At 42.6% G+C, this 22,630-nt stretch overlaps 1 protein-coding gene across 2 annotated transcripts; it reads right to left on the bottom strand.

Annotated features, from left to right (window-relative positions):
- Positions 1–3,362: 3,362 nt before the first annotated feature.
- On the bottom strand, positions 3,363–17,747 carry LOC123086692 (DNA polymerase delta catalytic subunit). Of its 2 annotated transcripts, XM_044508470.1 has the most exons (30): positions 17,368–17,747; positions 16,284–16,394; positions 16,095–16,201; positions 15,836–15,995; positions 15,395–15,590; positions 15,172–15,307; positions 14,929–15,066; positions 14,619–14,696; positions 14,435–14,526; positions 12,818–12,884; positions 12,641–12,712; positions 11,945–12,031; positions 11,107–11,226; positions 10,931–11,029; positions 10,372–10,479; positions 10,182–10,277; positions 9,927–9,992; positions 9,746–9,802; positions 9,557–9,644; positions 9,368–9,447; positions 8,249–8,362; positions 5,488–5,602; positions 5,242–5,414; positions 5,090–5,161; positions 4,914–4,988; positions 4,737–4,826; positions 4,495–4,655; positions 4,202–4,275; positions 4,015–4,102; positions 3,363–3,925 (listed from the first exon to the last, which is right to left on the bottom strand). In XM_044508470.1, exons 1-30 carry the CDS (start codon positions 17,669–17,671, stop codon positions 3,838–3,840), a joined length of 3,312 nt encoding a protein of 1,103 aa, XP_044364405.1. In that variant the 5' UTR covers positions 17,672–17,747; the 3' UTR covers positions 3,363–3,837. The 2 variants fall into 2 exon arrangements, with proteins under 2 accessions (XP_044364405.1, XP_044364406.1); XM_044508471.1 differs by lacking the exons at positions 3,363–3,925; positions 4,015–4,102; positions 4,202–4,275; ... (4 more) ...; positions 5,242–5,414; positions 5,488–5,602 and adding an exon at positions 6,759–7,620.
- Between the last annotated feature and the right edge of the window lie 4,883 nt (positions 17,748–22,630).

Below are 22,630 nucleotides of genomic sequence, written 5' to 3' on the forward strand. Positions count from 1 at the left end.
ATTGATTGATGTAAGTTGAATATGCTAGAATTGACTAATATGATATGATGCATGTTGGTTGAATATGGCATGATTCATTTGCAAAAAAATCAGGAGGCCCCCCTTGCGCCCACCATCGGCACTACGTACACCATGCTTGACCATGCGTTCGACAACGGTCATCGCACCCATTTTATCGAGAATGGAGTAGTAATAACCATGATCAAGTTGTTGCACCAAAAATTGGTTATTATGAGAAATGAAGTCACTGTCTATTTCCGTTTACATTTTGGCAGATGCTACCCCCATTGCGGATGAGGGGCCACACCAAGGCCATTCTAGATGCAGTATGGCAAACGCTACACTCCGTACTTCATGAGAGCACGGCTGCTAGGTTTCGGCCTTTAGTTCAAGTGAAAGTCGCCAATGCCGTCCACTCAGCTCTCACAACATTGGTCGACCGGTGCCGCCCCAAGATGCATAGTTTCCATCTCCCATGTGGTGAGATGATGGTGACACTCGAGGACTTCACCATGATCACGGCCCTACCGATCCAGGGACAGGCTCTCACTGGGCGAGTGGACAAAAACAACTTGCAGCATAGGGTCACCAGCCTCATTGGCGACTACCCCGCCATCCGAGATAACCAAACATTCGGTGTACCACTCATGTGGATCCAGAACAACTAGGCCATATGCCTGGAAGATGCCGATACGCGGACCGTGGAGCAATACTCGAGGGCCTACTTGTGGTACCTTCTGACGGAGGTCGTGTTTTTAGACTGCTCGGGGGACACCGCCCTATGGATGTATCTGGACTTCCTGGCCAACTGGGATGCAGGGTACAGCTGGGGGTCCCCCGGCCTCGCGTACCTATACCGCTCAGTAAGAGAGATAGCTCAATATTAGTTTGTGGATTTATGTATGTGTTTTGAATTGTGTCATCTAATCTTGAATTGGTGTTTGTAGATTGACAACGCAATGCAGAGGACGGAAGAGAAGTCCGGCATGTGCGGATTTGTCTGGACCCTCTCTATCTGGATGTGGGAGCGGTTGCCGGTGGGCCATCCTGAGAAAGATACCCGACGTCCATGGACGGAGTATGGCGAAGAAGGCGACATGGCTCGATACCCGACCGCCACGTACGCTTGGGACAAGGTGAAGGTCTACACAGGCAAGTCCAGTGTGTTGTACAAGGTCTTCACCAACGAGCTGGATAACCTGACATCTTACGAGGTATACCAACTAGCTTACCAATCATTTTGTACCCACTTTCATGGTTCCTACCAATCTTTTTGTAGGTCAACTGGTGGTCGTACCACGACCGACAATGGGGGTTCGAGCTCAACGCGATGTGCTACGAGGACAGGCTTGCCTGGCGGTGCATTGTGCCTATGATATGTGTGTACGCCGTCGAGTGTCACTTAGCACAGCGTGTGGCCACGCAATTTGGTATGTTACAAAATACCCCACCGGCATGCCCCACCGACACCGGTGGCTTCAACCTTCACTGGTGAGGGCATTGTTCTCTATTGCCATGTTTTTGTTCTGTTTGACGTTATCATGATTATTTATGTTCTATTGTTTCTTATGCCTTGCCGAAAGAGTAGAAAGAATTGTCAGTCGATCACAGACTAGGGGGCACAAGCTCATGGACCACGTGAAAGTGTGGGACAAGAGGAGGTATCGCAACGACGGTGAGAGGAGAGCGATTAACTGGGACGCGTACAATGAACACATGAAGTGGTATGGCGATGGCGTGAAGTATCGTGTGCGCCTGAGGCCACAGTGGACGTCAGCGGATATCGCATCATTGGAGGAGGATGACTCCGAGGATGAAGCCTATCGTGACAGCCTTAGAGAGCTCAAAGGTGAATTCAGGGAGTATGCAACCCTGATAAACATAGTGGTAAGTTGTGCTCTGTATTGTTTTGAGCTCTCAACGGTTGGATGAAAACTGCTTTAGTCAGTGTCATTGACTTACAAATGATGCTTACACAAGCTTCGGAGCTTAACAGAAAAAAAAAATTATTGCTCGGACATGCTGGGTTATGACCCCGGGACCGTGGAATCTAACAGCAAGCTAAGGGAAACGGTGAAGGTAACATCGAACCTCCTAGCCATATTATAGTTTAATTGTAACCCTAAAGTTGATCTATATTATGTTCTTGGTTGTTTGTTATTGCATAAGTTCATGACCCGCGTAAGATAGTGGGCATGCTTGGGTGCGCTAGTGCGGCTGATGTCCATGTTCCTGTTCATGGAGGGTCGATGCGTGCCATCGCTTCATCGAGTCATGCCGGCGAAGCTTCATCGAGCCACGCCAGTGGAGCTTCCTCTAGCCATGCCGCCTCGTCGTCTCGCATTGTTGAGGAGGAAGAGGGAGAAGATGACGAGGAAGAAGAGGATGAGAAGCAAGCCCAAGGAAGGAGGTGATGAGGAGGAGTACGACGATGATGACGGATCTCCACCGACTCATCCAACCCAAGACAAGAGGGGGAGTCAGCCGAAGAAGGATTGGAAGAGTCCATCCCCGCTTTAGAAAGAGCATCCTTATCGCACGAAGAAGCCGGATGAAACCCGCTCGAAGAAAAACGAGGAGTGTACCGCCGAGGGAGGGGGAGGAACAAGTGATATGGTCGTGTTGAACTCGCTTAGTTAAACTAGTTGTGAACTAGAACTTGTTTGCTATATCAAACTACTTGGTGTTGTCGATTTGCTACCTATTTACTATGTTGAACCTATTTTATATGTCGATCTGCTACCTACTTATTTGGTGTTGTCGATTTGCTACCTATAATGTGTGAGATCATCATATTTTGTTTTGCAAACACTATTTGTTGCTGTGTTGAACTATCATTCATATTTATAATTGAAATGATCAAGATCTTCTAAAAAATAAGTGACCGAGGATCCTACCGCAAGGGACTGCGGCGATAGGTTCTCACAGCCTACCGCAAAATCTTTGTGATTTCCCGTTATAGGGGACCCTACCACCAGACCCCCCCTGGCGGTAAGGTCTAAAACCCTACCGTAAAAAATCATCAACTTTCTGTTACAAAACCCTAGCGCACACGCAAGGCTTAGCACACCTTACCGCCGCAAAGGGTGGCGGTAGCTTTAGCTACCCTACCACCGTCCACCCTGGCGGTAGTGCCGTTAAGCAACGTCAGCCCCGATGCCCCGATACAATTGGTTGACAGCGGCTGCCATTAACTTACCGCACAGGGCCTCGCGGTAGGCAAGGGTCAGATCCGACTAAACTTCGCCAAAAGGGTCCAAACACAGAAATTTTGCCACCTAGCCCAGCTCTGCATGCATGTCCCCAAAACTCCCAACACAATCATGATTTTATAGGGTCAACAATTCAAGGAACTCTCCAAGTTTACCAAACAAATGAAAAACTCCTGCGCATTAAAGTCGCTTTAAAGCATGTGAACGTATACAAAAAATCATGAATAGCGTAGAACACACAAATGATTTTTTTTAATATTTTCTCAAATATAATTGAGCAGGACAAATTACAAAAACATGCCGATAGACATTGCTACATAAAATTCTGACCAACTCAACTTCTACTTACGCATCAGCAGTCCGGCACAATTAGGGAGGCAGCAATCAACCATCTGTCAAGGTTATACTGGCTACAAACTAAGCAGACACGCGCATTAACTACAACAAGCCAACCTCAAACCCCATTCGAACTCAGAGCAAGCGCTACCGATCTTTCACCATAGCCCTGGCCCATCATGCATCATGATGCAATCACGTGATCTTAGCGGCAGCGAGTCATTCGCGATAACACCCTCACAAGTTGGCGGAGGGAGAAAAATGGAAGTTCTCAGAGCATTGAGAGGACTCAGAAGTCCCAACGATCAAGCTGCACCCTAGCTTCAGCCATGTCCTTCTGTGCCTTCCTCCGCCGGTAGAAAATAGGGCAGTCCCGACTACAATGATGACACCGACAGGAGTCTTAAGCTTTTGGTTCAAGTTCAAAGATTGGAGCATGCTGATGAACAAATTTTGATGGGCAAACCTGGTGCACAGAACGTCCTGGTGTAGGGAGCCTTGGCACTCCTGGCACTGCGTCCATAGCTTCCCAAAGAGCATCTCCAGATCAGAAACTGTGGGTGTTTAAGGTAAACCAGTCAGTCATCGGACGCTTGTTGACAGTAATACCTTTTACAAAATTTGAGAAACATTTCAGAGGATTGAGATCCTACCATTTGCTACTGTTTTGTAGTATAACTCTGCTTCCCTTCCCTTGCAATGTGAGCAAAGTGTTTGGTTGGGACCACTGCAGGGTGACAATGGGTCGATTAGAAGACTGGGTCATTCATTACAGCAAAGGGAGTAAAATTATGGTTTTACTGCTGGAATAGGAATATTATAATGCAAGGTCATTTTAAAGTACGGCATCTGCACTGCAGAATTAAATACTGGGAAGCAAATGCTCACAGTTCCAACAGAAGGAAAATAGAGTGCATATTTTTTTGCAACATTGTAGGAGAATTACCTTATAACTGCTTTGCATCCGAGGCAAGTCAGTTGTTTCTTTGCAAATTTCATTATCCCGCTATTTGAAGGAGTTGAGATTGAAACAGCTCTGGTATGACTTCCATGAAGCAGTTCTCTGCTCGCGTTCTTCAGAATTGGTTCGAATATTCTCAACAGTGGCTGACAATAAAAAATTCATACTTCATGAGAAGTGGGAAAAAAAATAGGTTTTGAATGTAAAGAAGGGTGTTCTGGACAAACTTTGCTAATTTGGTTCTCAAGGTAGTACTGAGGATCTATTGGAATGTTATTATCCAGAACGTAAATTGGATCTTCTGACTTCTCATATGCCTGTATGTAGAAAGACAAATGTATCAACACAGCTACGTATAACAGAAGAAATATACGACTCTACAACAGCAAATACATATGAGTTACCTTTGCCCCTTTTGCTGCTTTTATTATAACATAAGGAACCCGGTCGCCAACAGTTGGTGCAGTAGCAGCATCCCTCTGCTCAAAAGAATCAGAGTTATGCCAGTCACATGCCTCCAATCTCCACAAGGAATGAACAAAGATAAGCACCATTTAGGAAAAATATCAAGTGTCAGTACCTTCCGCATCCTCTCAGCAAGCTCCACATGGGCGGCTTTTACAGCATAGTCTTCTCCTGTTTTTGTCAAACCCTGCAGATCAGAGCCATTGTGAGTAACCAGAGGATTTCAAGCTTTAGTGATCTTTATGGATGAATTGCATACTAATTCACCTTTGTTATAACCAGAAGTGACAAGTCCACACGGTTCATTAATAGATCAGATATGGTATTCTTGACATATTGGACTGCACCAGGAACATCTCGGTCCACTAGTATTTTATGAAGGCACTCAGTCACCAGGTTCTTTACCAATAAACAGTTGTCCCTTCGAACTGTTTCAATACCTGTATGCAAAGGTAGAAGAATACATGTTAAAGCAGGAAAGTAGGATGACAACAACTATAATGCAATAAATACCTTTTGTGTCCATTTTGTCAAATTTCTCAGGATTTGTCCAGTACAAACCAGCATATCTCTTCTTGCTGATCAGTAGGTATGGAAAGTAAACTTTCTCAAACTCTAGCTTGATGGGCTGCACAACAGATGTAAAAATCAACAAATAATAAAATTGAAAGTTATTAGTTTAACAAAATTGGTGAAGTCCTCCCCACTTGTGCCAAGAGGTCCTGGGTTCGAACCAGCCTCTCTGCATTGCACTTTGCAGGGGTAAGACTAGGTTCCTATAATCCCTCCCCAGACCCCACCTTGTGTGGGAGCTTCTATGCACTGGGTCTGTCCTTTTTTTTTATTAGTTTAACAAAATTGGATAGTTGGCAAGGACTTAAATTCAGCTAGGATTTATTACAGGAACAAACATGTTATATTATGACACTGATCTAATGTGAAGCAGTTAACAGGATCTGATCTGATATTTTGAGATATCGAACAAGCATGCAGCTACCAAGAACAAAGTAGATGAGCCTCGTAGAGAGAACCAAATTAATGGTGATGAAACAATAACAAGAGATGAGAGTGAGGCTAGCCACAAATTCCTTAGCACAACATAGATTATGGCTCTCTCACAACCCCGCTTGAACCCTCTTACAAACCTCGGATCTGGCCCTAAAAATGAATATCATGCTAAAGAAAATGTAGCCCCTGATCCTTTCAATGCCCCAGTTCCTTCTACTTTTTTACTTTGCTTCTGATGAGATCGCCAACTGCTTGATTAATTGGTTGGATTTATCTTTTCCGACAGACCTTCAATACAAGTAGAATTAGTACAGAAATGCTCCTTACACACATCTCCAAGTCCTGATCGGATTGAAAGATACAAGTCACCTTAGAGGGTGAACAGGCTTGTGGCTATGAGGGAAGGACACTAGAGACTAGGATGAACGTCACAGGGTACATACTATCCATGTTATAGAGATACTTATATCTCCTATCAACAAAGAACTTAACGCTCCGTCGTACATCTTCTTTTCGTCAGCCTCTCCCCATGTCACCCGTTCCGTCCGTCCATCCTCTACACTTCCCACCGATTTTGTTGTGTCCAGTTTTCCAGGGTTTTTGGCAGTGCGTGCCCGCTCGTCTGTGAGCACATAGGCCCATCTATATACATGCAGTAAAGAAACTGAACAAGCCAGAAGGCCCAACCTATTAACATGATATGGCTCTCTCCTGTCCTTATCTTTATACCCTCAAAAGAATTCTTTAATTTCCTTTTTCTTCTCTCAACTTTTTCCTTTTTCCTTGCAGTCAAAAAAGAAAATACTGCTGCTACCTTTCTTTACTTCTGTTACATTTCTTCAAGCACCTCTTTTAGAGCAATCCTGTTCCTCAAGCAAAGGGCTAATCAATAGATATAGCCTTTGCAATGGTTCCTTTGACTCAACATTTAATTTATTTATTTCATAGTGGATTTTCTTCATCTATTACTTCTTATTGATATTTTTCTTGTGCGAGCCATCCGAACTGATGTCAGGTGCACACAATCTGTGGAGTTCATGGCAAGCCATCAATTCTGGCATTATTTTCCCACACTTCTTAATTTTTATACCGTGTTTTCTCTTCTTTGATTTATGATGCACGTACGATGGATCTATATTCGGTGATTTATTTTCCATGTGTGACCATGTCAGGCATGCATTTTTCTTCGAGATTTAAAGATTAGCCAACATTTTAATTTCTTCTTTCATCTCTTATTTCAGAAATTTTATTTGGTTTAGAATTAAAAATGTTCTCCTGAAATTGTTGAATCTATTGAAAGTTATTATGTGGCAATGTATAGAACTTATCATAAACATTTTTGTGGCATAGATACAAAAGACGGAATAATTTTGTTTTACTATAAGAGGTATGCGTATTGTTCAAAATTCGCCCTGGGGCCTCCTGAATGTCAGGATCGGTGTTGCCAAGGTATATCCTCATCAGGGACACGCTGGTCCGAGCAGATGAGGCACGCCTAGCTGATGCTGGTGGCGCCGGGAAAAGGGGATCACTCCTGCTTGCCACCGCTCTCCTCCACGCAACCACATTGTGGCTCGAGCTGTCCACGGCCCAGGCCCCCGTGGCTTCCTTCTTCTCCTCGCAATCCTCGCAATCACGCTACGTCGGCATTTGTTAATTATAACAAAAATATGATATTGGGCGACAATACTGTATGATGTGCATGAGGAGACATGATTGTGTATTTGTGTTAAACCACTAAAATATGTATGCTCCCATTGCAAAGCACAGGCAACACAAGGACCGGGTCCAGAATGATGACATACGTGATAGAGTTGGGGTTGCACCAATTGAAGAGAAGCTTGTCCAACATCGTCTGAGATGGATTGGGCATATACAACACAGGCCTCCAGAAGCGCAGGTGCATAGCAGAAAATTAAAGTGTGCTGATATTGTCTAGAGAGGTAAGGGTAGACCAAACTTGGCATGGAGGAGTCCGTAAGAGAGACCTGAAGGACTGGAATATCACCAAAGAACTAGCCATGGATAGGTGAGTGGAAGTTAGCTATCCACGTGCCAGAACCATGACTAGGTTTCAAGATCTTATGGGTTTCAACTCTAGCCTACCCCAACTTGACAGGGCTTTGTTGTTGTTATTGTTGCTTTACTTATGTATCTCCAAACTCCGGTTCTTATTGATATAAAGTTATAGAGTGTGATATTTCCCACTGTTTTCCCTCAAAACAATGTTACAATACCAAGTAATGACAAGAGTATCTGTAGTCACCTTAATAAATGTTCCACTAATATACTCTGCAGCTTCTCTTCCCAATTTCATTGCGTCCTCGACTGTAGAAACGCCAAACTGTACCATCACAGAATCAGTATCTCCATAAATCACCTGGAATGTCCAAAAGAATTTGCGTCAACCATCAGAACATGATTGAAAAGTGTGAAAATCCCAACAAATAGACTAACCAAGTGCATATAGACTAAAGCAGGAAAAAGAAGCTTGCATACAGATCGAAAGTGATTATTATGCTGATATCTAGCCTGCAAACTAATTGAATGCATGGAAGCAAGATGTCACATGAACAAGGTCCTGCGGTTGCTACTTGCATATAAGATTTGGGGGAAATCACAAACATGACACTGGAAAGTTGCATTTTGGAAAAATGGTACCAGCTGTGAGAATACCATGTGGGTCCAGGTCCCACATGTCATTGAAACTCTAGTGAAGCTTCACAAAACTGCTAGCTTTGCAGGGACATTACAAATAGTTCTGAGCCAACATTGTGCTGATATCTATTGAAGTGTGTATGTGGATTGCTCCTTTCCATGAGTTCAGACTTTTGGTTGTGTTGGCTAGTGGATGAAGCTTAACATGGTATCAGAGCCTAAGGCCTTGAGTTCAAGTCCTGGCTGTCGCAATTTATTGAAAGATTGTTCTTGACCCCTGTGCCCACGTAGGCCTCTTGAGCCATACCTCTGAGTCTATTCACATGTTGACTTCCCGCGTCACACATGAGAGGGGATGCTGAAGTGTATATGTGGATTGCCTAGCCCTTTCCATGAGTTCGGACTTTTAATTGTGTCTGCTAGTGCATGAAGCTTAACAAAGATAAAACTAACATTGTGTAGTTTTGACACTCCTTTGTAGGAAGGATTTGCCACCATGTCCCGTTGAGATGGACAGATTCACAGGTTAGTAAATGCTAAGTAACTGAGTATGCTGATAGAAGTTGTCGGTACGAATCTGATATAGAATGCCTCATGGATTCATATCTGCCATATCAGATGGAAATGGGTAACTGAAGGCTTGACAACTTGCTAATGTAGAGCAGACAAGTTAACATGAAATATTGCAAGCTTATACAAACACAGGATATGGTAACTGATAGTACACCTCTGCATTATGCTCATAGCCTCCAAGTGTTGTGAATTTATCTTCAACAAGCTTCTTTGTGTGCTCAATCATCTGTCTACCTGTAGAATAAAAATCCTTCAGTACCACACAATTCAACATGTTCTTGAATGTTTCAGGGTACTATGAAATGTACACGTGCACTATATTAAGCGAAGAATTCATGCTCACCGTAGCTCGTAACACTTGAAGAAATCTCTAAACAGGGCAATTGACCAACAGTAGCACCAGTAAAACCATAAACTGAATTTGCACTTATCTGAAATAGACCCATTAAACAATGTCAAGATTCAAGGAGTCGCGTTTTATGTACCACTGTTTGAGGGGGGCGAGAGTGTTAGGAAATAGATATTTAAGTACTTTTAGGGCAAGCTGACGACCATCAAGAACCGCTCTTTCGAATGGGTCCTTTGCTTCCTGAAAAGGTTACTGGTGATTATAATATAGGATTGAAGACATGTAATGCACAATGTTTAGCATTTATAAATCTAAAGAGTCTTGACTATAATTTTCTCACTGTAATAACATGGGAGAAATATACCTTCAAATCTGCTTTTGCTCTTTTCCGAGCAGCCAACAGTTCTTCAAGGATTTCAGGAAGTATACCCTGATATTGGAGATATAATATTGGTTAGGAAACACTGTTTCTGTCACGAAGATCATTTACCATGCCAGGAAGCAAAAGGTATATAAAAAAATAGAACAGAGAAATGGTACCCCCAGCCTCGGTCAATGCACATAATCATCACTTTTTCCACGGAATTGCTAGAAGAGTTAAGTGCCGGGAAAGAATTACCTTTTGCAACTTTGGTTTCACAAATATTTCACCAGATGGGGTTTTGTAGAGGCTTTCTGGAGGCAAGTTGAGTTTACGGACATCCTCAGGGGGAACCTTAAAACCCATTTGAATACACATTAACCCAATTTTCAGACAGCATTGTTTTTTTTTCAGATATTGGCATAGCAATTAAAAGAATTATGTTTACCAAAGTGCAGTAGCATAGGTTATGGGCCATCATGATGGATGGATACAGAGAAGCAAAGTCCAAAGTTGCAATGGGCTTCTCATAAAATCCAGCCCTTGCCTCCAAAACCTAAATTGAAGGGTGAGACAGATTACAGAAAACAAGAATCATTGGACAATAAAACGGAAAAAAGAACAAAAAGAACGATGTTTTTCATTGCATGATCAGTTTAGAAAATGGAGAAGTAAAAATTATTGCTGAATGCTTCCTTACTTCCCAGGTGGAAAGAGAGTTGGTATACACAAATATGTGTTCATGGTAAGCAATCAAGATGCATTATGCATGATCCACAGTAGTTTTTTGCATTGGTGGTGATAACCTAGTTGTCAGTATGGGAAATATCCTTATCTCACATAACAATATCTATACGGTCAAGGCAAGAAATTCAAAGGGTCATAATGTGCAGTATGATGTTTTTATGGCGTGATAAATAGATATGTAGTAAGTGTAATAGCTGCTACTGCATCATGACAAAAAAAACAATGAGGTTGGAAAATGCAGATCATGCCAATCGACTTACAGTTGCACCCTCAAAGGTATCTTGCCCAGAACTTTGGCCCTTTATGTTTGGTATAACAAGGTTTCTCTGTTTTGCTTTCCTCAGTAACTGTGAGAGGACCTGAAGACCATATTGAAATTCCTGTTAGAATGCTAGAGTGGAATATATCTATTGGCAGAATTTGATGTTGTTGTCACCTTAATGCTCTGTCCCCTCGAGAGCAGAAAAGAAATGGGAACTCCTGTGACCCTCGCCATCTCTACGTAGTTGTAGATGTACATCAATTTATCTAACAGTCTTTGTGGAAGATAAGCATCCTGTGTGTACAGAAATGGAAAAGAGCATGTTGGGAACACACTTCGAGGAAAGGCTAGTGATCAACTCAAAGGTACAAATTTTATAGGTCAGTTTGCACAAGTATCATCCTAGCTTACAACTAAGATACCGGCAGACCTACTGGCCAGAGATAAGGAGCAAATGTTTCCATGTATTGCAATTGTTTTTCAAACATTGAATTGTTCATTCATCAGACAGTAACATAATTTGGGGAAATTTCTTAAGTATACATAATGCAAGCTGCAACATAAGTCTTCAAGTGAAAGAGATTATTAGACAAACAGAATATATTAATATGTATGTTGTCCCGATTCAAATTTATCTTGTTTCATTCTTGACATCTATGTCAAGGGTAATAAATAATATTGCCTCCCAAACAACTAATGTGTTTAGAAAATGACATCGGTGAATCATAAAATTGCAATCTCAGACTAATGATGATGTTGAAAGCATGCACTACAGACCACTAGGTACATATCTTATGATGAGAAGTGTAAGAGCAATATATAACTATTAAGTTGGACCAAATTAGTCCAAATCCTTCTGAGAACCTACAAGGACATTATTTGAGAAGAAAAAAAGGAAAATCTCAAAGCCCAATCAGAAATGTAGAACAAAATGCCCATAACTAAACCAGCTACTTCATAAGCACATTTCAGCAGTTTATTAGCAGATGACTCAAAGAACAATTAGGCTGACCTTCAAGCAATAAACTGCAAGACGCCTTCGTGTCTCTGAGTTTCCATTTTGAAGATCAGATATGATTGAATGATGAACGTCCTCTTTCTGCGCATGAAAATCTAATATCAGAACAATAAGAAGAAAAGAGTATTAAATCGATACTACATAGCCATTTGCATCAAATTAGGCAATTAGCACACTTTGGAATTATTTTAGTGAAGTCAAACTGAGTTCCAGTCCGAAGTGTTCTGGACCTTGGTTCACGACGGAATAATTTGGTAGGTTAAGAGTCAAAGGTCCTCGACAACTTGTAGGCCTCGTCCCTGATGTGTTAGAAAGGCTCTGAGACTTAGAGAACTTCTAATTATTTCATTGTGTAATGCAAATAATTACATAGTAGACCTTTATATAAGTGACTTAGCTTGTCCCACAGGAATAGGATCTTCGCTTCTTAATAAACTTTTATCTTGATTCCCCTGACTAAACCAACCTCCTTTTCTAAGAGCATAACTCTTCCCCAAATTCTAATCTGTTTGATTCCGTCAGTACTAATGAACAGATGGGACTTGCGTCATGCACCCTTGTATGGGCATGGATACCATTTTAGCCCATAACACAACGAGAGTTTAAATAATAACGGCATGAATATGAGTGAATACAATACTTAGGGGTGCGCTGACAGCAACCAAGGCCACTTAAAATGGTTGGACTTACTTGCTCCCCTAGAAAATGTGCAGATACAGAGTTCAATGAATAAGAACTCAGCTTGTAATCCCTTTGCATAGCCTGCCCACATGCAGAAAGGAAGGATAAAGAGAAGATGAGATACTGTCATGTAACTAAAAGTAATGAAAACTACTGGTCTAGTTGTGTAAAACAGTAGATCACAACCTGCAGAAGATCAAATTGTACCCTTCCCTCAACAGTTACATCTTTACTTTCACGCATACCATATTGCCTGGATAAGAGTAACGAACACGCCATCAATAATTTTTTCATGTGAATACTACTAGCAAGTTCTTGAGTTTTACACCCTCTGTTCCTAAATATAAGACATTTTGGCAGTTCAATTTAAACTTCCAAAACGTCTTAGTAAAATATATGCTATTGCACCTTGCAGGGTCATAAAATCTTATAGCATTAGCACGCAACAATTAAGGCAGGGTACAAAATTACAAAGCATAGTGAAGTCCATGATATCATGGTATTTCCCTAACTATCCTTCATTGCAAAGAATAGCATATAAACAGCAAACCGAATGTTTACTCCTCAAAGACTGCATTGTAGAAAGCCCATTATAGAGAGAAAATTTCTTATTTGGCACTATCTTAAAATCTGCTTCCTTATTTGACACTGGAAAGTTTTCTTCCCTATTTGACACAAGTTCTAAATTTTATTCCCTATATGACATTTCCGTCCATTTTGAGCCTAAATGGCATCTGAAAAGACTCTTTTGCCCCTCATGTGGTATGTGTGTGTGTGTGGGGGGGGGGGGGGGGGGGGCAATAGCGCGCACACGCAGCATCAATGCGAGGGCAGGAGCACACATGCAGCAACACATACACATGCACCAACACACACGCACGCGCACACACACGCAACAACATGCACGCGTGCGTGCACCTATATAGGCGTGCACACACACGCAGCAACACACATGCACACGCACACACACGCATCAACACACACGCACGCAGCACACACACACATACACACACACGCAGTAGCAGCAGCACACACGCAGGCAGCACATAGGCACGCAACAACACACACACGCGCGCGCACACACGTACACACGCAGTAGCAAACACACGTGCAGCAGTACACCTGTGCGCGTGCACCCACACACGCAACAGCACACACGCGCGCACACACATACCGCATGAGGGGCAAAATCGTCTTTTCAGGTGTCGTTTAGGCTCAAAATGAACGGAAGTGTCGTATAGGGAATAAAATTTAGGACTAGTGTCAAATAGGGAAGAAAAACTTTTCCAGTGTTAAATAAGGAACCAGATTTTAAGAGTGTCAAATAAGGAATTTTCTCCATTATAGACCCCAGAAAAAATACAGAGGATATCTATGGATGACCCCGTAAATATGAACGCAGAAAAACTGTGGATAAAATATCTGAGAATGGCAATGCTAAAACTTATTAGATGGCACTGAAACAAGGATTAATCAGACATCATTTGCATTAAATTAGCATGATCAGCATAATTTCAGCTAAATCTGAAATCAGAAATTATGCATCACTGGAATCAATCAAACATGGACTGCATATGTAGGCACACAAGTTAAAAATAAAGGAAACAGCAACATAGTGGCTCGCTGGAAATAACCAAACAGAACTTGGAGAATTTGGAGAATTGCACAGCTATTTGACCATAATGGGCAAACACAAATGATAATGAATACTACTTAGTGGTCTACAGTGCACTATGGGCAAACTAACATGGACTACAGCGAACAAATATAAAATGCACAAAGACTAGCACTCAAAAAAATAACCTTGAGTTGAAGGTGGTATCACGGACACGGACACGGCTATTTCTGATTCGACCAAGTAGTGGAAACTCCACTATCTTGAGAACTTCAGCTCTCTGCAAATATGTGAAACCATATACTAAGAGATAGAAAATTGCCAGGTTGGGCAATGAGTAAGAGCATTCAAACTTTACAAAAGTTTATGTACGTCAATAAGATATGGCAGATCAAATTTGCAGATATTGTATCCAATTATAATATCAGGATCTGCCTCGCGTATTAAATCCTGCAAAATACCAAAGCAGAACAGGGCTGATATCAATAAAGTTACTTGTCTGCCATCAGATGATGTATTTGACTTTGGAAGAGTGTAATATGAAGAAAAAAAAGCAAACTGTATATATAAAGAAACCAACAAAAAAACATGTTTTTTCACCATGGATACAGGTTATATCTGTATACAATCATAGATCGCAAAAAAAACTGACACTGTTAACTCAGAATGAGGCAACACTCACCCTCCAAGCAAGTAGAATATCTCGCTCTGTGTCAAATGACATTACATCCACTCCGACAATGGGAGAACATGATTTAAGAGTCATGACATTCCGTACAAAAGGCTGGGCTTCGCCTTGAAGCGTGAGCAAATTAGCAATCTATTTCAATCCAAGGAAGCATGTCAAGATAATATGCACATAAAGGCATTCACATCGGAAATTAAATGTAGTGGCTTATCAAAATACGACAATAATGAAACAAACCTGAATAACCGGATCATGAGTTGGTTCTGGGAAGTGTCCTTTGCGACCAGCACATTCGATGTCAAAACTTAATATGCGAAAGGGGGCCATCTTAGAGTATTCCCCTTCAGGAGCATGGCTTACCAAATCTGAATATCTGTTGGTTGACTTAAGGAATGACCGAATGAACAATATCATGATTTAGAAATAAGGATGGAGGCATTAAATTCACTATGGAGGATACAGGCAATCCAACTCTAGCTGGCAATAGGACATGACGCGAGTTGCTTTTCTATACTTCCCAGCAGGAAGTTCAATCCAATTGCCACCAACAATGTTGCAGTCAATCATAAAGCGAAGGGCAAAGAGAATGTTGCTTTCATATGTCACGAAACTCTTTGAACCAAGACTGCCAATCGTTATGCCCCTTTCAAGGATGCCTATAATGCACACACAAAATATGTCAATTTTGGTAAGCCATAAAATGCGATGATGATGCTAGCCACAGATGCAGAAAAGTCAAAGAAGGTGGGTACAAAGTAAAGATAAAAGATTCACACAATAATTAGCAGGCAAGCAAATGAAAGTCTTCTTTAGACTTAAAGGTTATTCATTGAAAATAGAGGTAACGAGGCCAATTGACAACAAAGGAAAATAAGTGTACTTTTCTTAAACTACCACTGACCACGACAGCTAGCAACCATTGTAGGTAGGGCAACTACTATCTTGAGGAAGGACTGAGATTTATTTGGCTGGTAATGCATAATTGTCTGCTTCTGCAGAAGCTCAACACTCTTCACAAATCTTTGCACACTGCTATTCCTATTTGATTCCTTCATCCTCGCCTGTAAGCCATTGTGAAGAGTGGTATAAGGAAAGAATGTACTTCCGAAGTTCCTTCATTGAGCAGAAGGGCCAACTTAAAATAGGATAGAAGTAGAAACCTCTAGTGTTTGTTTGAAGCCTGAAATATCATCAGGGCTCATTCCAGGCGGGCAGCTGATGTAGAAATATGGTTCAAACCCATGCACCTGACAGCACACACTGTGACCTGAGAACATAATAAGATAGTATCACACGTCAGCACAAGCCGCATGATGAAGAATAATCATATGAACACAGAAACATATAACCTTCTCTGGTGACACCAAAAATCCTGATTATAGCCGCAGGACCAGAAGAGTTGGGCAGAAACTCTTTGTGGCTCTCACCAATAACATAATCTATATCCAGCTGCTGAAAAGCTGGAAAATCAAACAGAAGGGAACAACATCAATAATAAGATGAAGCTGTATATCTAGCATAAAGCTTTATCCAATTTAGATTAACAAAACGGCTAGCAACTATTAGTGCTATAACAAACAATCCTTCCAGAGCACAGCCTAAAACTTTTATTTTATTTTGCAATCGGTGGATGCGGCATTTCCTCTTTGTGTCCCCCATGTAATTAACATGTTATAAAATCATACAGTGTGCAGACTGTATGGAGGTTCATGGACCTTCATAAGAGAGAGGGACACTTCAGAACCCAATTCATGAGCTTTAAATTTTATATTGTCTGTACGAACTAGAAAACAAATCAACAATTATGCAAACGTGCAGTTACGTGTATCTATCCAAAATAATAGTGATTCTGAGACCCAACGACACCACCCAGACTGCGAGCAGAAATGTGAGAAGTACAGCCAAGACAGGGAAGGATTTGATGCCTCTTTGAATACAAAAGCTTTGCTAATTCCAGACCAGAAATAACTCCATTTGACTTTTGCATATAATCTCACAATCTGCAATGCACCGGTTACAGGCTTACATTCAATCGCCTCCCACGCATCCAGTGCAAAGCATTTATTTTTCAAAGCACATCTTCACAGTTCACCTGGCACACTCAAAAGGTCCATTTCCCACGACAACAACAAAAAAGTTATTAGTGTTCACTAATCCAATCGACACATCAACCAAAATGTGGAAGTTGATTAAGCCTAAACTGCACTGAATCGACAAGCTGTATGCGCAAAATCCCAGAGGTCCCCGAGTCCAGGCATCAACAAGATGAATTCGGTTAAAGCGGCATTGTGGACCAAAGAACACCAAACCCCTAGCCAATTGGCAGTTGCTTAAGAGCAAAATACTCGATCTGCCCCGAGTTACACCTTCCACGCAGGCTGAACTAACCAGGCTCGGGATGGAAGACGGGCGGGCATGGGAATGGGGCCGTACCGACGGAGCGGGAGCAACCGGAGACGAGGTCGGCGGGGAGGGCGGGGCGCTTCCACCTGGAAAGACGGGAGGCGAGGGCCTCGTCGCGGTCGAGCAGCAGCAGCGCCGCCTCGTCCTCCGCGAGGATAGTCTCGTCCAGGAAAACGTCCTCGTCCATCATATCCTCCTCCGCCGCCGCCGCGGCAGCCGGTGGAGGCGGCTGTGGGGCGCCAGGCGGCATGGGCTGGGCCCGCTTCGCCGCCAGCGGGGATGGGGCTGCGGGAGGCCCCGCCCGTCGCTTGCCGCCGCGCCCGACCGAGCTCATCGCCGGAGAGGATGGGAGAGAGAGGGGATGGGGACTGGAGAGGCGGAAAGGCGGGGAACGGGGGATGTGGAATTGGGGTTCCCGCCATTGCTGGAGATGTAGGGTTTATACGGGAGGCGACAGCAGAATACGCCAACCCTATAGCCTTTACGTAAACCGGGCTGGCGTCAACGTTTGGGCGCGGTGGATGCGCTACATTCAACAGAAATTGCATCTGGGATCATCCAATGTTGTTCCCGTGCTTCGAACTCATATCATGGTACAATAGATCTTGGATTACCAATTGTGTTGCAATGATTTTTCTTTTGCGGAAATAATTCTTGCATTACTCAATCAAAGTACAATCACGCATCTAAAACGACCTCTGGTCCCGACCCAAGTCATACAACAGTTCGGCCTTGGGTCTGATACGTCTTCGTCGTATCTACTTTTTCAAACACGTTTGCTTTTATTTTTGACTCTAACTTGCATGATGTGAATGGAACTAACCCGGACTGACGCTGTTTTCATCAGAATTGTCATTGTGTTATTTATGTGTAGAAACAAAAGTTTTCGGAATGACCTGAAACTTCATGGAGCGTCTTTTTGAAAATAATAAAAAATACTGACAAAATATCAAGACCAGGGGGCCCACACCCTAGCCATGAGGATGGGGGCGGGCCTGCCCCCCTGGGCGCGCCCCCCTACCTCGTGGGCCCCTGGAACTTCTCCGACCTCAACCCTAATTCTATATATTTACTTTCGGGGAGAAAAAAATAAAGGAAGAAAGATTCATCATGTTTTACGATACGGAGCCGCCGTCAGGCCCTGAACTCTCTTGGTAGGGCTGATCTGGAGTCCGCTCGGGGCTCCGGAGAGGGAAATCCGTCGCCGTCGTCATCATCAACCATCCTCCATCACCAATTTCATAATGCTCACCGCCGTGCGTGAGTAATTCCATCATAGGTTTGTTGGACGGTGATGGCTTGGATGAGACTTATCATGTAATCGAGTTAGTTTTGTTAGGGTTTGATCCCTAGTATCCACTATGTTCTGAGATTAATATTGCTATGACTTTGCTATGCTTAATGCTTGTCACTAGGGCCCGAGTGCTATGATTTCAGATCTGAACCTATTATGTTTTCATCAATATATGAGAGTTCTTGATCCTATCTTGTAAGTCTATAGTCACCTACTATGTGTTATGATCCGTCAACCCCGAAGTGACAATAATCGAGACCACTCCCGGTGATGACCGTAGTTTGAGGAGTTCATGTATTCACTATGTGTTAATGCTTTGGTCTGGTACTCTATTAAAAGGAGGCCTTAATATCCTTTAGTTTCCGCTAGGACCCCGCTGCCACGGGAGGGTAGGACAAAAGATGTCATGCAAGTTCTTTTCCATAAGCACGTATGACTATATTCGAAATACATGCCTACATTACATTAATGAATTGGAGCTAGTTTTGTGTCACCCTAGGTTATGACTGTTACATGATGAACCGCATCCGGCATAATTCTCTATCACCGATTCATTGCCTACGAGCTTGCCATATATTATTTTTCGCTTATTTACTTTTCCGTTGCTATTGCTATAATCACTACAAAACACCAAAAACATTGCTTTTGTTATCATTACCTTTTGCTATCGTTACCACTACTATCATATTACTTTGCTACTAAATACATTGCTGCAGATATTAAGTTTTCAGGTGTGGTTGAATTGACTACTCAGCTGCTAATACTTGAGAATATTCTTTGGCTCCCCTTATGTCGAATCAATAAATTTGGGTTGAATACTTTACCCTCGAAAACTGTTGCGATCCCCTATACTTGTGGGTTATCAAGACTATTTTCTGGCGCCATTGCCGCGGAGCATAGCTCTAATCTTTGAGTCACTTGGGATTTATATCTGCTTATTATTATGAAGAACTTGAGAGATCCAAAAACCAATATTTATTCCTCAACTACGAGGGGAAGTAAGGAACTGTCATCTAGCTCTGCACTTGATTCACCTTCTGTTTTGAGTAAGCTTGCGACACCTAAACCTGCTTATGCTATTCATTCTGATATGTCGCATGTTATTGATGATGTCACTTCTGCTATGCATGATACTTATGATGAAACTACTTCTATGCTTGATACTACAGTGCCACTTGGTGAATTTCTTGATGAACAACTTGCTAGGGTTAGAGAGAATAAAATTATTGAAACTGATAATACTGATGAAAGTGATGATGAAGACTCTCCCCCTAATAAATATGAATTGCCTGTTGTTCCTGAGGGTTATGTTCTGGATGAAGAATCAGCTAGAGCTATTCTTGCTTGCAATGGTAGATATGATCTAAAGAGGTTGTTAGCTAAATGGAAGCAGCAGTCACTTAATGCTAGAATGAAACCTGACCCTGCTTTTGCTACTTCACCTATCTATGTTACTGATAAGGATTATGAATTCTTTGTTGATCCTGATATAATTACTTTAGTTGAATCTGATCCTTTTTATAGCTGTGAATCTGAAACTGTTGTGGCATATCTTACTAAATTAAATGATATAGCCACTCTGTTAACTAATGATGAGGGAACTCGCTACTTTTATATTCTTAAAATATTTCCATTCTCATTAAAGGGTGATACTAAGATATGGTTTAATTCTCTTGATCCTGGTTGTGTGCATAGTCCCCAGGATATGATTTATTACTTCTCTGCTAAATATTTCCCTGCTCATAAGAAACAAGCTGCTTTAAGGGGTATATATAATTTTGTGCAAATTGAAGAAGCGAGTCTCCCACAAGCTTGGGGGAGGCTTCTCCAATTACTTAATGTTTTGTCTGATCATCCTCTTAAGAAAAATGAAATACTTGATATCTTTTATAATGGACTAACCGATGTTTTCAGAGATTACTTGGATAGTTGTGCTGGTTCTGTTTTCAGGGAAAGAAGACCAGATGAAGCTGAATTCTATTAAACAATATGTTGACTAATGAAAATAATTGGACACTTCCTGAGCCTATTCCTAAACCAACTCCGAAGAAGAGAAGTGTTCTATTTCTCAGTCCTGAAGATATGCAAGAGGCAAAGAAATCCATGAAAGAAAAGGGTATTAAAGCTGAAGATGTTAAGAATTTACCTCCTATTGAAGAAATACATGGTCTTAATTTACCGCCTGTCGAAGAAATGCATAATTTTAATCCATCTCCTATTGAAGAAATACATGGTCTTGATAACCCGACACAGGTAGTAAAGGTAAATTCTCTCTATAGATATGATGTGACACCCCCAATTCAATCGTACACTAATCATACACGCAAACGTGTACGATCAAGATCAGGGAATCACGGGAAGATATCACAACACAACTCTACAAATAAAATAAGTCATACAAGCATCATATTACAAGCCAGGGGGCCTCGAGGGCTCGAATACAAGAGCTCGATCATAGACGAGTCAGCGGAGGCAACAATATCTGAGTATAGACATAAGTTAAACAAGTTTGCCTTAAGAAGGCTAGCACAAACTGGGATACAGATCGAAAGAGTGCATGTCTCCTGCCTGGGATCCTCCTAAACTACTCATGGTCATCGTCAGCGGGCTGCACGTAGTAGTAGGCACCTCCCAAGTAGTAGTAGTCGTCATCGACAGTGGCGTCTGGCTCCTGGACTCCAACGTCTGGTCGCAGCAAACGGGTATAGGAAAGGGGGAAAAGAGGGAGAAAAGCAACCGTGAGTACTCATCCAAAGTACTTGCAAGCAAGGAGCTACACTACATATGTATGCATTGGTATCAAATGGATTAAGGGTATCATATGTGGACTGAACTGCAGAATGCCGGAATAAGGGGGGATAGCTAGTCCTTTCGAATACTACGCCTCTGGTAACCTCCATCTTGCAGCAGGAGAAGAGAGTAGATGGTAAGTTCACCAAGTAGCATCATGTAGCATAATCCTACCCGGCGATCCTCTCCTCGTCGCCCTGTTAGAGAGCGATCACCGGGTTGTATCTGGCACTTGGAAGAGTGTGTTTTATTAAGTAACTAGTTCTAGTTGTCATAAGGTCAAGGTACAACTCCAAGTCGTCCTGTTATAGAAGATCATGGCTATTCGAATAAATTAACTTCCCTGTAGGGGTGCACCACATTTCCCAGCACGCTCGATCCCCTTTGTCCGGACACACTTGTCTAGGTCATGCCCGGCCTCGGAAGATCAACACGTCGCAGCCCTACCTAGGCACAACAGAGAGGTCAGCACGCCGGTCTAAATCCTATGGCGCAGGGGTCTGGGCCCATCACCCATTGCACACCTGCATGTTGCGTACGCGGCCGGTGAGCAGACCTTGCCTCCCTTATACAAGAGCAGGCGTTCCAATCCAACCCGGAGCGCGCCGCTCAGTCGCTGACATCACGAAGGCTTCGACTGATACCACGACGTCGAGTGCCCATAATTGTCCCCGCGTAGATGGTTAGTGCGTATAGGCCAGTAGCCAGACTCTGATCAAATACCAAGATCTCGTTAAGCGTGTTAAGTATCCGCTAACACCGACCAGGGCCAGGCCCACCTCTCTCCTAGGTGGCCTCAACCTGCCCTGTCGCTCTGCCACAAAGCAACAGTCGGGGGCCGTCGGGAACCCAGGCCCACCTCTACCAGGATGGAGCCACCTGCCCCTTCAGCCCCCATCTCCGAACAGTATCATAAGTAATGTAACAGTATAAGTATATATCATATGCCCGTGATCACTCCTCCCGAGTGATCACGGCCCAGTAGTATAGCATGGCAGACAGACAAGAGTGTAGGGCCACTGATGGAACACTAGCATCCTATACTAAGCATTTAGGATTGCAGGTAAAGGTAACAACAGTAGTAGCAAGGACAGGTTATGCATCAAGATAGGATAACGGAAAGTAGTAACATGCTACACTACTCTAATGCAAGCAGTAGAAAGAGAGTAGGCGATATCCGGTGATCAAGGGGGGCTTGCCTGGTTGCTT

The sequence above is a fragment of the Triticum aestivum genome, chromosome 4A, assembly GCF_018294505.1.
Source record: "Triticum aestivum cultivar Chinese Spring chromosome 4A, IWGSC CS RefSeq v2.1, whole genome shotgun sequence".
NCBI classification, from domain to species: domain Eukaryota; kingdom Viridiplantae; phylum Streptophyta; class Magnoliopsida; order Poales; family Poaceae; genus Triticum; species Triticum aestivum.

What these genes read in the sequence shown, in the direction of transcription:
- LOC123086692 (XM_044508470.1), bottom strand. Translation starts at nt 17,671, where the DNA reads ATGAGCTCGGTCGGGCGCGGCGGCAAGCGACGGGCGGGGCCTCCCGCA. An exon ending in TTGCAGTTTATTGCTTGAAG is followed by an intron (nt 11,227 to 11,944) that starts GTCAGCCTAATT and finishes CTGTACACACAG; the next exon opens with GATGCTTATCTTCCACAAAG. An exon ending in CTACAAAACAGTAGCAAATG is followed by an intron (nt 4,103 to 4,201) that starts GTAGGATCTCAA and finishes AAACACCCACAG; the next exon opens with TTTCTGATCTGGAGATGCTC.